Below are 13,794 nucleotides of genomic sequence, written 5' to 3'. Positions count from 1 at the left end.
ACCCATTATGGTTTAGTCACAATGACATCAACAGGTATGGCTATGGCACAGTATTAAGTTGATGCTGTTTTTTATATCAATGTATGAAGATAAATTTTTTTTAATGAAAGAAAATACAGATGTATTTACTTTTTTGTTTCCTTGAAATGGCTTGATATTTAATGAGTCATAAATATATTAAATAGTCATAAATATATGACTCAAGCCATATATGAGTCCTTCACCAAAACCAAATTTTACCCCTCACTATAGTTCTACATACAAATACATATTACTGGCTTTTTCATAATTCTTACTGGCAAAAGATAAGGAGCATAATTCAGCAACTCTACTTTGCATTTTTAAATGCTCCTTATAAGTTTGTCAATTTATGTATGAGAAGAAATATTTAATTAAATCCTATTTTTCTCTGATCACCCAATTTTGAAAATCATCCTTGATTCTCACTCTCATTCTTTTTCTTTCTTACTGTGTCTCTCAATCAGTCTCTCTCTCCACAAACACATGCATGTGTACACAAACAATTTTTGGCATAGTCTGGCTTTTAATTCCTTTTCTTTGGTCCTTCCTCTGATAAAAAACTCTCAAAAATTGGAATCTCTTCCACACCAAAAAGGTCATGTGTTTGCATAGGGGATTACATTAACTAGGCATTGCCAGTGCACAAGGTAATTGTATGCTGTCTGTATTCATATTACCCCTCACAGCAAGTTATCTAGACCTATGGGAAGCAGACAGTACTGCAACGTGGAAGTTAAAACAACAGATAACAGCATAGACTTCACAGTATTAATAATCACAGTTAGGAGCCTGGGGCATGCGTGTGTGTTTGTGTGTTTAGAGGACAGAACATTTTCACATATATAAGTAAAATCAACAGAAAAAGAAGTTATGTGAGGAAAAAATGTCTCCCAAACAGTACTGATGAGGAATGCTAATCAAGTCTGCATCAGACAAGATACATTGATGAACTACTGTTCTCTAGAGAATTCAATAAATTGAAAATTGGGGGTGGGAGGTAAAATAAAGTTTTCACAGAGCCTAAACTATAGTGTTGTAAATGTGGTAATATCTAAACAGATTGTAATAAAATTCTGAGAAAACAAACAAGTGCTACATTTAAAGTATTAGCTGATTAATTTGCACCAATGAATATAAGTTAATGAGTATTTCAACTTAGAGAAAAATCTTTAACCTCATGGGTCCTTTTTATTTTAGAGGCAAATTGGAGAATAAAGGTGTGAGTTTGTTTCTTTAAATCAAGAGCTCGAGTTTTCAAAAAAAGGTATTCTGATAAACATACTCTTTCATAACTATACCAATTTGAAGTACATCTACAAAACTGGCTAATTCCTGAGCCCAACGTGATCATATAGCTTTGCCCCTGTTGACAGAGCAGTTATCCTTTTCTCCCATCTTAATTCTGTAAGGCTACAGAGAATAAGGAAGATACAATGCATCTCTACATTAACATAAATTTGGAAAATGTTGTGACTGTTTGAAAAAACTGTGATTACCATCTTAGAAGAAAGCACCTCTAAAGACAGAAACACTACTTTCAAGTTTTCTTTCTACTTAAGGAGTTAATCTGTGTGTGCAGACAACTACAGTACAGAAATAAAGAGATCGGGATATGCTAAACAGGTGAAGGAGATCAAGTGTACAAACTTCTGGTTACAAAATAAATAAGTCACAGGGATGAAAAGTACAGCATAGGGAATATAGTCAGTAATATTGTGATAACTATGTATATGGCAGATGGCAAATACATTCATCATGATGAGCATTTCGTGATGTATATAAATGTGGAATCAGTATGTTGTACACCCAAAACTAATATAATGTCAAATATACTTCAATCTTTTTTAAAAAGAGACTATGTACCCTATACTTTAGAAGAAGGGAAAGAGCTGGTTTTCTACCTGAAGGACAATCTTCAAACCACCTGGTGGTATATTCACAGGATCACAAAATCAGGGAGCTGTGAGCCGATGTTTCCAACTTTTGGAGGGCTGCATTTTTTTTTTTTTAGATGTTCAGGTTCAGAGATTTTTTTTTGATTTATCTTTTTCTGTCATTTTACTTTTAACCTATCCAAATCATTATATTTCAAGTTGGTTTCTTGTAAACAACATATGAATTGTTTTTTAATAATATAGTCTCTCTCTCTTTTTTTTTTTTTGAGAGGGCATCTCTCATATTTATTGATCAAATGGTTGTTAACAACAATAAAATTCTGTATAGTGGACTCAATGCACAGTCATTAATCAACCCCAAGCCTATATCTCAACAGTCTCCAATCTTCTGAAGCATAACAAACAAGTTCTTACATGGTGAACAAGGTCTTACATACTGAATAACTTCTTACATGGTGAACAGTGCAAGGGCAGTCATATCACAGAAACTTTCGGTTTTGATCACGCATCATGAACTATAAACAATCAAGTCAGATATGATTATTCATTTGATTTTTATACTTGATTTATATGTGAGTCCCACATTTCTCCCTTATTATTATTATTATTTTTTTAAATAAAATGCTGAAGTGGTAGGTAGATGCAAGATAAAGGTAGAAAACATAATTTAGTGCTGTAAGAGGGCAAATGTAGATGATCAGGTGTGTGCCTATAGACTAAGTATTAGTCCAAGCTAGACAAGGGCAACAAAACATCCACGGATGCAGAAGATTTCTCTCAAAACAGGGGGGGTGAGGTTCTAAGCCTCCCCTCTGTTGGTCCCCAATTTCTCTCCTGATGGCCCCCCTGCGACTGTGCCTGTCTTAGGTTGTTCTGGAGGGCTGCATTTTTAAAGAGAAACTCAGAAGATGTAGGCCATGTTTCATTCGTATTTTAAATGGCCTGGAGGATAATGGACGTAAGGACTTCAGATTTGACTTCTGAACTGGTATCCAAGCTTTTTAATTATTGAAGAAATGATAAGACTGAAGCAATCTCTTACTATTACCATTTGCTTATGTGCACAAGTCCAAATGCACTGATTAATAGTATGTGCTTTAGGATATATAACAAGTAACATATGAGAATTAAAAAGCTGTACAAAGAATTGTTTCTTTAAAAAAATAAATGTAGTGTTCTACAAATTTAAATACCTTATTGACTTAAGCAATATTAAGCAATATTAATGCTTGCTGTTTGAGAATTACAAGTTTTGGTATATTGATTTCCATGAAGTACTGTGGGAAACAAAAACCCATGACACAACTAGAGAGACTCAATCTAAAATGTCACCAATGACACAGTATCGCAATGGCGCAACATTTACCCTTAAGTTCAAGAAACGATTTAGTGTTTCTCAGGGATGAGAGCCTATTAAGCACAATACAGTAAAACACAATGGACTTAAATAAAGGTCAACCATCAAATAAGCTGAACAAAGGAAAGCATTTAAAATTAAGAATGATATACGTATGTCATTCTAGGGTGCTTAGTTAGTTCAGGTCAAAATGGTGATTTTGCTTCAGTGTAATATAATGAGACACAGACAAGCCCTTAACTTGAAATGTTTGTGACTAGTGGTCATGAATTGCGAACAAATGGTACATACGGTGTGTCACTACATCATACAAATGATATTTTAAAATGTGCAGTGGCACGAATGAGTTCCTCTGCATTTTGCTGTAGCACTGGATCTATATCACTGATTATAGTCAATGATTCAGGGAGATCATCAACTGAAAACTCTTTCCTGTAAATAGCCCCATAGGAAAGAAAGTTTAAGGGACCCACAGGGAAAAAAGGGAGTTTTGGAAAGAGGACCCAACTTCCATCCAGCCCCATATTTGACAGTCTAATTTTCCCATACACACAATTCTTCCAAGACAAGTTACCTCTCTCAAAGCAATTTTCTTCTCAGTAAATTATCAGCTACATCTCCCCCAAATTCAGATAATGCTGAACACCATCTGAGAGGAAAAAGCATATTTCAGTGAAGCTAAAGAGACCATCAAATTCTAAAACTAGCTTGAGCCACTGAAATAGTTTGAGTCCCAGAAAAGTTGGAGTCTGACCCTGATTCTGACACTAAGTGATCCTGGGTAAGACATCTATCTGGCAAACACATCCTCACTTGGAAAACACTGAGAACAGCAGCCAACCTTGCCTACAGAAAACTGATATGCTCTGAGAGCCTATACATGCAATGCCAAGTGATAGCTCTATTATTATATACATTATTAGGTGCTATTTCATCGTAAACATATAGATTCTACTGCCTGGATACATTAACGTCTATTAAGAGAAGAGAACCTTTCTATTAATATGCCTACAATTATTTCCAATTCAATTTGAACAAAAGAGATTCCTCATTTTACACACTACCAGAAATTCAGGAAAGATCCCACATGATTTTTCCCATTTTCAGAATTCTGTAAGTGGCAGAGTTAATTCTATAAGGCTTCCTCAAAATGAGCCACATACAGCCAAACATTCTGTTACAAGGTAGTGAGAGGCACTGTACTACAAGGCTTCGGATGAGGAAAACCTAGACTTAACCTGAGCTTGGACATTTACATTTACTAGCTTTTTAATCTTGGGAAAATTACATAACCTCACAGGGTTTTAGTTTTCTAATTTGCAAAAGAGTTAATAATAATTAACCTCCCTGGATCACAAGAAACGTACTTGTAAAACACAGGCAACTAGATGTGTGGATTATTGACTAGAATGCATTGATCTTTGGTAGGGTCTTTCATTATATCCTATAGTGGTTATTTTCTAAAGTATCTTTGGTTTTAGATTAACAGTCCCATATTTATTTATTAAGCCAAATGTGAGGGTGAGTTTATATTTTTAGCAAACAATACATTTTTATGTTTTTACAAATAAACCATAGCAGTGTCACAATTACATATCAATAGCTTTTCTGGTAAAACCATACCTTTTATATCTGTGAGGAACTACATTCTCTCTTTTAAAAAAAAAGCTAACATTTATGCTGAACACACAGAACAAATTCTTTATATAATCAAATTGCCTGGCTTTCATTCTGTAGTAATTTATCGAGGGCTTTTGTATATAATAGACACTATGGATATAATGTAGAGTAAAATAAACATCCAAACTCTAGGAGTTCTGAGTTTTGAAAGATAAAGGGGAATAAAAATCATAGTAAAGTGTGGACAGTTCTATAATATTTGTCCTCACAATGTGCAGACCAATGGGAACCAAAGAAGAGCTAAAGGACAAAAACTAGATGAAGAAGAGTAGCAAAGGAGATCACAAAACTGCTAAAGGCAGGCTGTTTTAGTAACATGTTTACAAAGAGATAGAGAGAGACATGGAATATAATTAGGAGACCAGGGCCCTACCTCTAGTTTCTGAACTAAAGTGACCAATTTTCCTTGTGCCTGGACTACCCCAATTTTCACACAGAAATTACTGCATCCCAGGAAAGCCCTCAGTCCTACACAAGCCAGGGTAGCTGTTTATCCAGCTTTATGGACCTGTTATGCACTGTGTCCTCCCTCACCACATCCAAATCCACATGCTGAAGCCCTCAACCCCAATGTGACTGTACTTGGAGATAGGACCTTTAAGGAGGTAATGCAGGTTAAATGAGATCATAAGGGTGGAGCCCAATCTGATAGGTTAGTGTCGTTAACAGAAGAGGAAGGGACACGAGACTTCCCTCCCTCCCTGGCTCCCCTTCTTCCTCTCCCTCTCTTCTGTGGATACAGAGGAAAGGCTATATGAGTATGCAGAGAAAAGGGAGCTGTCTGCAAGCCAAGAAGAGAGCCCTCACTAGACAACAACCATGATAGCACCTCGATCTTGGACTTCCAGTCTCCAAAACGGTTAGAAAATAAACTTTGGTTGTTTAAGCCCCCCAAGTCTGTGGTATTTCGTTATGGCAGCCTGAGCTAACCAATACACTAACCAAAGTATTTCACTTCTCTGAGTGTCAGTTTTCTCATCTGCAGACTGAAGAGGCTAGACTAGATACCTTTATATGATAAGGTTCTCAGTTTATATGGACACAGTTCACATTTCAGCTAAAAACTATTAGACATTGTAAAATTCTTTCAGTATTTAGACATGACTTTCTCCTAGGTCCTTGTAGGCTTTCTCTTGGATTATATTTTTCAAAACTTTATTTCCATTTACAGTAGTCCTCTTCCTTACAAATCATATTTTCTGGCAAGTTATCTTCTATTTTACAATGAAACTGAACCTATTTCACTTTTGTTACAACTTCTATGGGGGAGATGGATGCTTTCCTCCATATACTTGAGGTGATGCCTATCATGTTCTGTCGCTAATAGCATGTGCCAACCTCTAGGAAATGAGGCCTTTCTATGTTACATATGCTTTATATAAATGATGAATTTTAGAAAAAAATAACACAATTATATTATTATATTAATCCTAATGATTGAAAGTAAGACATCTAAAATTTCCTCCACAGCAAATATAAATATTTTCTTCAGGTTCTTTGTATGACATATTTTGCACATCATCCTGCTGTATCATAATTTGTTTTCTCTCTCCAACCAGAATGACAAGAAAGTCATAGTATGGGTGAAGGAGACATTAAGTGAAGGAGGAAAAAGAAAGTTTTTTTGGCCTTCATGAGTTTTGATGGGCTGGGAATAATTTTTTTTAAGTTATAGAGGCAAAGTATCCAAACTAGTATGCAAACAATTCAAAATCCTCTCACAACCTGCCTACCGATGCTACCATTTGCTTCCAACATAAACCCAATATTCCAGGTAGTGTGGTTTTCTAATTCATCCTCAGACACATCATGATCATTCCTAGTTGTGTACCATCATTAAAAAGAACTTCTAATATCTGTTTAACATTGTAATTTTTCAAAGCATGCTGCAAAGATAATTTTATCTGACCCTGAAAACAACCCTATGAAAATAAACAAGGGTCACTGTATTTACTCATTTACAGATGAGGAAACAGGTTCAGAGAGAGTAGCAGGTGTCTAGCTAGTCATTGGCAATGTGGAAGCTAAAGTGTAGGTTCTGTGCCCAGAGTTCTCCCGTCTTTTAAGGTTATGGATTCTTCCCTTCATATAACCTAATTCTACCTGCCCTTTGAGATCTTTCTCTTCCCATTTACTAGTACTGCCCATTCCCAAACCCATCACCAAAAATTCCACCCTCCTCTGAAGTCCTGCTAATCTCATTGGCAATTAACTTTTCTATTAACTGACAGTGTATCTTGTGACATTACACAATATTCTGCATGTTTATTTCCTGGTTTCTCAACTGTATCACAAACACCTTGAGGTTTTTAGTGTCTTCTGAATTATTTGTATCCCCCTGGTGTACCCACCATCTGTTTTGTTTTGCCTTTGTTTGGACCTGCCTGACATTCATTCACCTATTCACCTGCCCCTGCCCCTTGGTATCCCTACCTTTGGTGAAGGCCTCCTCTAGGGCATGACCCATCTTCCACTACAGATAGTCTTGGTAACATAGTCAAACAAGATTCTTGGCCCTCCCTTGACAAGGACTGTTCTTGTAATCCACACTAGTCCAATTTCAGTCTCTCCTTCTAATTAGAGTTTGAATCAAACACAAAAGAAGGAGGAAAATAGTTGGAGTAATACACCCCAAAGGCAACTTCCTGAGAAGACTTCCCATTTATTCCTGCTCCCTGCATTCTCAAAGCTGCCATCACTGCTGCTCTTTTAGAGGCCAAGTTCTTCAGCCTTTCCTCAGTTTCTGGTTGAGCTGCCTCATATCTTCCCAATAAATTCAGTTTTTTGCTTACATCATGCAGTCACTCTGTTGGCTGCAAACAAAAATCTTTATCTGATACACCCACAAAGCTTAGTACCTAGGGAGTGCTACGTATTTTTCAAAGTTGTATTCCTATGCAGATTAAAGATGTTATTATATCCTGAAAAAATAACAAATGACCCTGAAGTGCAACACCGCTATTGGCTAGAATTTTAATATTCAACAAGCAAGCATGGGCCAAGCTAACACTGGGAATTCATCTGCATGGAAATGAGTTTTATTACAGATCAGCACCCTGGCTGGTGACTCACAAAGTGATAATTCACTGCTGCAAATTAACAAAGCGTTTTGTGGTGAGGGTAGTACTTACAGTAATGATATCCTTTAGAGATATTTGACATTTAGGTTAACCCATCTGTTTTCCCTTTCTTTCCAAATACTATAGGAGCCAATTGTAACCACCTGAAGTTTAATATTACTTTACTACAAGATCCGATAAGTTTAACTGCTTATATCACGGCTACTTGTTAACTAGGTGAATATTTTAACATACTCCATAGCTTCTTATGCAAAGTGGAAGATTATAGCTTTAAATTCACTGAGAAAGGAAATTATCATTAGAATAATTTAGGTGGGTAAATGGTATCATTTTAAAAGTATAATCAGTACTCTACCAAGAAAATTCCCTCTGCTATTTTTTTAAGGGAAAAAAAACACTAAGAAAAAACAACCAAGTAATCTTTTATAATATAACTGGAATTTAGCAGCAATTCTAGCTAATCATACATCACTAGTTAGTTCAGTTTTGAAAAGATTACAAACATAAGCTAACCATTTCTAAGTACTTCAGTAAATTTCTGTCATTTTAGACATTCATATCTACTCAGAACCCTTCGTATTCCAGGAACATCCTTTTTTTTTCCAGGAACATCCTTTTAATCCTAGGCATTATGGGAATATCATGCATGTATATGATTTCTTTTCTTTTTTTTCTTTTTTTAGCTGTATAATGTTGGTCTTGATGGTTTTTTTTATTTTTTTATTTTGGTATCATTAATCTACAGTTACAGAAAGAACATTATGTTTACTAGGTTCCCCCCTTCACCAAGTTGATTTATTTTCTTAATGACATGTATTTTCTCTGAAAACAAAAATCCTACTGAAAAGTGGGGTGGGGAGGGAGATTTTAAAACATTTCTTTCTTTCTTTTTTGGAACACCTATTACTACAAGATAGTATTTCCCACAAGATTATTTTTTATTTTATTTGAAGTTGGCAAAAATCTTTGTGCTGAATCCTTTGAGCATACCTCTAGTGATAGATGTCAGATCAGTGTTGTGTGGAAGAACTTTTATTTGACAGGTAGATGACAGGAAGAAGCCTCTTTCCTAAACAAAAGATGTAACTGTAAAATCCTTCTGTGAGATTAATATAATCTTTTGTCCCTGTGTAAAAGTGACTTATTCATTCCTGCTTCCAAAAAAATCAGTTCTTGTAATTAATTTGAATAGTGTGAAATTAAGACACTTAAAAAAAGGTACATATTTATTCAAAGTAGGATAGTTTGTGTTAAATGTCTTTTTTATATGAGTTATATGTGAAATGATATATAACATAAATTTCTAATGATATATTCTTTTAATTTATAATATTTTGATAATCACCAACCATGAATACATCCAGATTCATTCACTGGGCATACAGCATATACTCAAAGCAAGAAGCATCTTGGTAAGAGATGACTTTATTGAGTATATGGTATAAAATACCATGAAAAAGTCTTAAATATTTAGTTTTATCCTACATATCTGGCTGTGATTTATTCCCACTTATTATTAGTAAGCATTGCCTTATTCTTTCTGGCATTATCAAAGAACTTCACATGTCCCCTAGTATCACTAGGAGAGGGAGTAAACATGTTTTCTGTTTTTCTGACAAAATCTAGTATTCTTGATGATCTTCCCTGTCTTCCTTGCTCTCTTTCCTTACACCCCTCAAAAATAAATCAGGGATAAACAGATACAATTCCATTATTCATCCTATTATCCATAGATGTTAGTCTGTATGTCTATCTGTGTTAGAACTACCAAGAGCAAATCATTTTCGAGACATATTAAAATACTAGTCCATACACTGCACATCTATTTAATGCATGAAAAGGAAAGACATTTATATCCATTCCTAGATTTGGGATTCTGGTTATAATACCCTTCAAGAACTGACCAAAGTTCTGCAATGTTTTTAATGTGAGAGGAAAAAAAAGAGCAAAAGAATGCTGAAATGTCAAAGACAGATTGCCTGTTTTCAGATTTATTTTTGTCTCTAGCCTTTTTAGAGGCCTTCACCTCAGAGCCTGTTCAGCTTTCTCTCTATAACAGATCTTTTCCTTGAATAAGGTAGTTTGCTCTAGCCTAGAAATGGACATATACAATCACTTTTGTGCTTCTCTGTTTCTTTGTTGACTTCTCACAAAGTTAGAATCTTGAAAATAATACTATGAAATGGCTAGATCAAATCAATATGATTATCACTTGATTTATTTCATCTTTTAGTTAGTGCATTAGATACCTACTACAAGCTTAGTAACATAACACTATACAACAGTAAACAGTATTATTTTCTTAGAGTAGAATAAACAAAACATATTAAAAAAGAAATTTCTGGCTATTTACCTCATTGAATGTAGGTAACTCAAATACTTTTTTTGAGAGACATAGAATAAATGCAAAGATATTGAAATACAAAACTGCATCTACTCTATAAAAGCTATTTTTTCCCCGATCCACCAATCCAGTAAGATTTGATCAGCAAAATTTTACTACTATACTACAGAAGAATTTGCAGTCTTTGAGATTTTGCTGTAGCAAGATTTCAAAAACTTATTTATCTGTTTTAATTGAGATACAGTCTGCCCCTTAAAGCATACTTTGTTTTTGGCTTATGTACCATTGTAATTTAGAGTGACCCCTCTCAGAGATGAGACCTTTGTTATAAATTAGCCGTATAAAATGCCATCTTACCTTACAAAGGAAGTTGATCTTAAAACCCAAAGACTGGGCATTTCGTGAGCCTGAGTTCATGTAGTTTCCAACCAAAAGAACTAACTCTAAAAGTCTGTTAAAGCTTTCACTTTTCTTTAGCTCTTCACAGGCAAGAGTCACTGCCATGATGCTGGGTTTAATGTTGTTTATGTGGTCTTCAAACGTGAGCTTGAAAAGAATGCTGTTGAGACGCGGATGCAACATTTTCACTGAGCTCATCTGCAAGATAAGGAATGCTCTGTAAGAACAGATTGAAAGTTTGCTGTATCTCTCTCTAGTGGGGATAGTTTTATAGTCAATACTCTAAAATGTCTGCATAGAAATAATTTTCTCTGGGTTTTAAAAAATATTATTTTTGTTTATTTTAGACATTCCAAGGAAATATTTTTTTATCAAAGTTTAAATAATAGTTGTATGTTCAGTTTTAGACAATAAACTAAAATCCTTATAGCATTAAGAAAATGTTATTGGAGCTGAACAGTTGCTACAGGTTAACTACATAATCATTAGTGATCAGTGGCATTTACACCACCACAACTCTGTCCCTGAGGTGAATTACAAAAATTTACAAATATGAAATTGAGTTGAGCAAATAGTTGGCCCACAGATAAAAGATGTACATGACAGACAATGTAAGTAGAACCACATTTCATAAGAAATTACCTATCACTACGCTATTTGAAATAAGAGGACTCTGAATAATTTTTGAACCTATTCATAAAATATATTAAATATTTATATATGCTCTAAAGAATGTCACTGTTTGACAGAATGTTGATGTTAAATAATTAGGTTATGGTAAAATCACATAAACTTACTTTTAAGGACATTATTTAAAAACTCTATATTGGTTTTTTCTAGAACAGTTCAACTTAGGTTTCAATTACTTGTTTCATAATATTGGTGCACATACTGTATTTCCTTTGGTATAGTGCCTATGATTGTTAAGTCATTAATTTCTTATAGTTTTTAGTCATTAATTTTTTATAACTCCAAGTCATTTAGCTAGTGTTAATTCAACAAAGGAATTCTGGGACACAGGTAGGGGGAGGGTAGATACACATAAACATATACAAGGTGACAGATAATGGAAATAAACTATTAACATGCCTAATTACATTTTTTTTTCCAGTTTCTCGAATACAAATACCATGTACAGATTAAGCACTGAGCTATCTGAAGATAATATGAAAAGAATATGACAACATAAAAAAAAGTCCTTAAATTACAACATACCCTTCAAAAGCATCAGAACAGCTGTTGAATAGACCATATCAGCTCTAATACAGAAACAAAGCATGGCCCATCATATTTTGTCTTTGAAATGAACTTGTCCATTAAACATGGGTGTCTGCCTCTCTCCAAAGACTAACCTTTGTCTTCGGCTAATCCCCTTTCTGCTATACACTTTCATGCTTTTTATAGGCAGGTATATAAAAGTATGCTGGGAATATCCCCTTGTTATTATATGTATATAGGTCATATTACTTATTACTTGCTTTTTTATATGATCAGGGTAATATACAAACCATCCTACTGTTTCTTCAGTATTCAACATGGTAATTTGAGGCACTACCACGTACTCACAAAACATTGCCAATTTAGCCTAAAACTCATAATACATTCACTTGAAAACTATAGCTACTGATAAAACTAGATGGGTAAACATAACTTAAGTGCTGAAGATGTTCACTGAAAAAAAGAGAAAGTTTTAAACTCTTATGACTACAATGTTTAATGAAGGCTTCATAGTAGAAGGAATACAAATGTATAAATATATACATACATACACAGAGAGAGAGAATCAAGGCCAAAAGGAGGGTATAGAGAGAAAGAAAGGTGTGAGAAAAGATTAATAGGTAGAAATATATGAGGTACATACGTTGGAGCAGAATATGGACCAAAGTACCTGAAACCTCTGTGTAAAGGCCACAAAGTTGGAAACTAACCACATGTCTGTGTCTGTGTCTCCACCAATGAGCAAATATCCTTGTGTATATTTTCTGGGACTCTAAGCCTTTATATATGTTTTTCTGCCTTCATTTATACCTCTACCACTGTCTCCAAATCTCTCCCACTTTATTTTCCCTTTCCTTTCACTGGTAAATGGATATCATTAGCACAGAAACATATTTTCTATCATTTTATATGTTAGGGAATAGTTTCTCAGTCTTCCTGATGGAGAAAAAAGCCATAGAGTGACTTTGACCAGGTCCTTGTCATCATGTGCCTGTCCTTCTGTCCATGCCTTGTGGACTGAACTCACCAGGGTGGTGGCCTTGGTACTAGATCGGCAACGAATTTAAACCTCAGGCTTACATGGATTTTTACTCTTGCTTCAGTTCTAATACTACTTGTCTTCATTCATATTTTTATCATTTTGAGGCTTTGTATTTGCATCCTTGGCCTACAAACCTAGAAGCATGGATTTGATTTTTTTTTTATACCAGCTCCAACCAAAATAATGTGACCAAAAATGCAGTTTAATAATAACAGTAACAATAATAACAGCAATTAACATCTATTGAGTACTTTGTGCCAGATATTTTTCTGCATTCTAATACACACACACACACACACACACACACACACACACACACACACACATGTTCATCTGAATCTCAAAACAATCCCAGGAAAAGATTATTAACATTAGTCTCATTCTAAAGATAAAGCAAGTGAGGCCCAGAGATACTAATTAACTTGCCCAAAGTCTAATTATTTGTTAACACCTAGGGATTTGAATTCAGACATTTTGGCCACAGAACCCAGATTCTCAGCCACTATACCGCAATGCCTCCTGAGTCATATTGGGAGCAATATGTATGATTGGTTGGAAGAGAAATTAGTGGCAGGGAGACCATCTGTAAGTCCTCAGAATGACCCGAGAAACAGGTAATGAGCTAGGATGTTGATAGTTGGAAGGGAAAGAAAGCAATGGATAGAAGAGACATAATTGAGGAAGAATCAATGGGACTCAGTTATGGGAGGAAAAGTAAAAGATGGTTCCAAGGTTTTAAGTCTGTTGTGAGTCAGAAT

General features: G+C 34.8%; 1 protein-coding gene across 7 annotated transcripts in view; it reads right to left on the bottom strand.

Annotated features, from left to right (window-relative positions):
- Window positions 1–13,794, bottom strand: part of DIAPH2 (diaphanous related formin 2) — a 943,365-nt gene that overhangs the window by 441,132 nt on the left and 488,439 nt on the right. For all 7 annotated transcript variants that reach the window (XM_073227598.1, XM_073227594.1, XM_073227595.1 and 4 more), the window contains one exon: window positions 10,735–10,974. In XM_073227598.1, coding sequence (XP_073083699.1) covers window positions 10,735–10,974 — 240 coding nt within the window. The remainder of the gene's footprint in view (window positions 1–10,734; window positions 10,975–13,794) is intronic.

Source organism: Manis javanica, chromosome X (genome assembly GCF_040802235.1).
Source record: "Manis javanica isolate MJ-LG chromosome X, MJ_LKY, whole genome shotgun sequence".
Classification (NCBI taxonomy): Eukaryota; Metazoa; Chordata; class Mammalia; order Pholidota; family Manidae; genus Manis; species Manis javanica.
The sequence above is the reverse complement of the archived record's forward strand: the minus strand, read 5'-3'. Positions and strand labels throughout refer to the sequence as shown.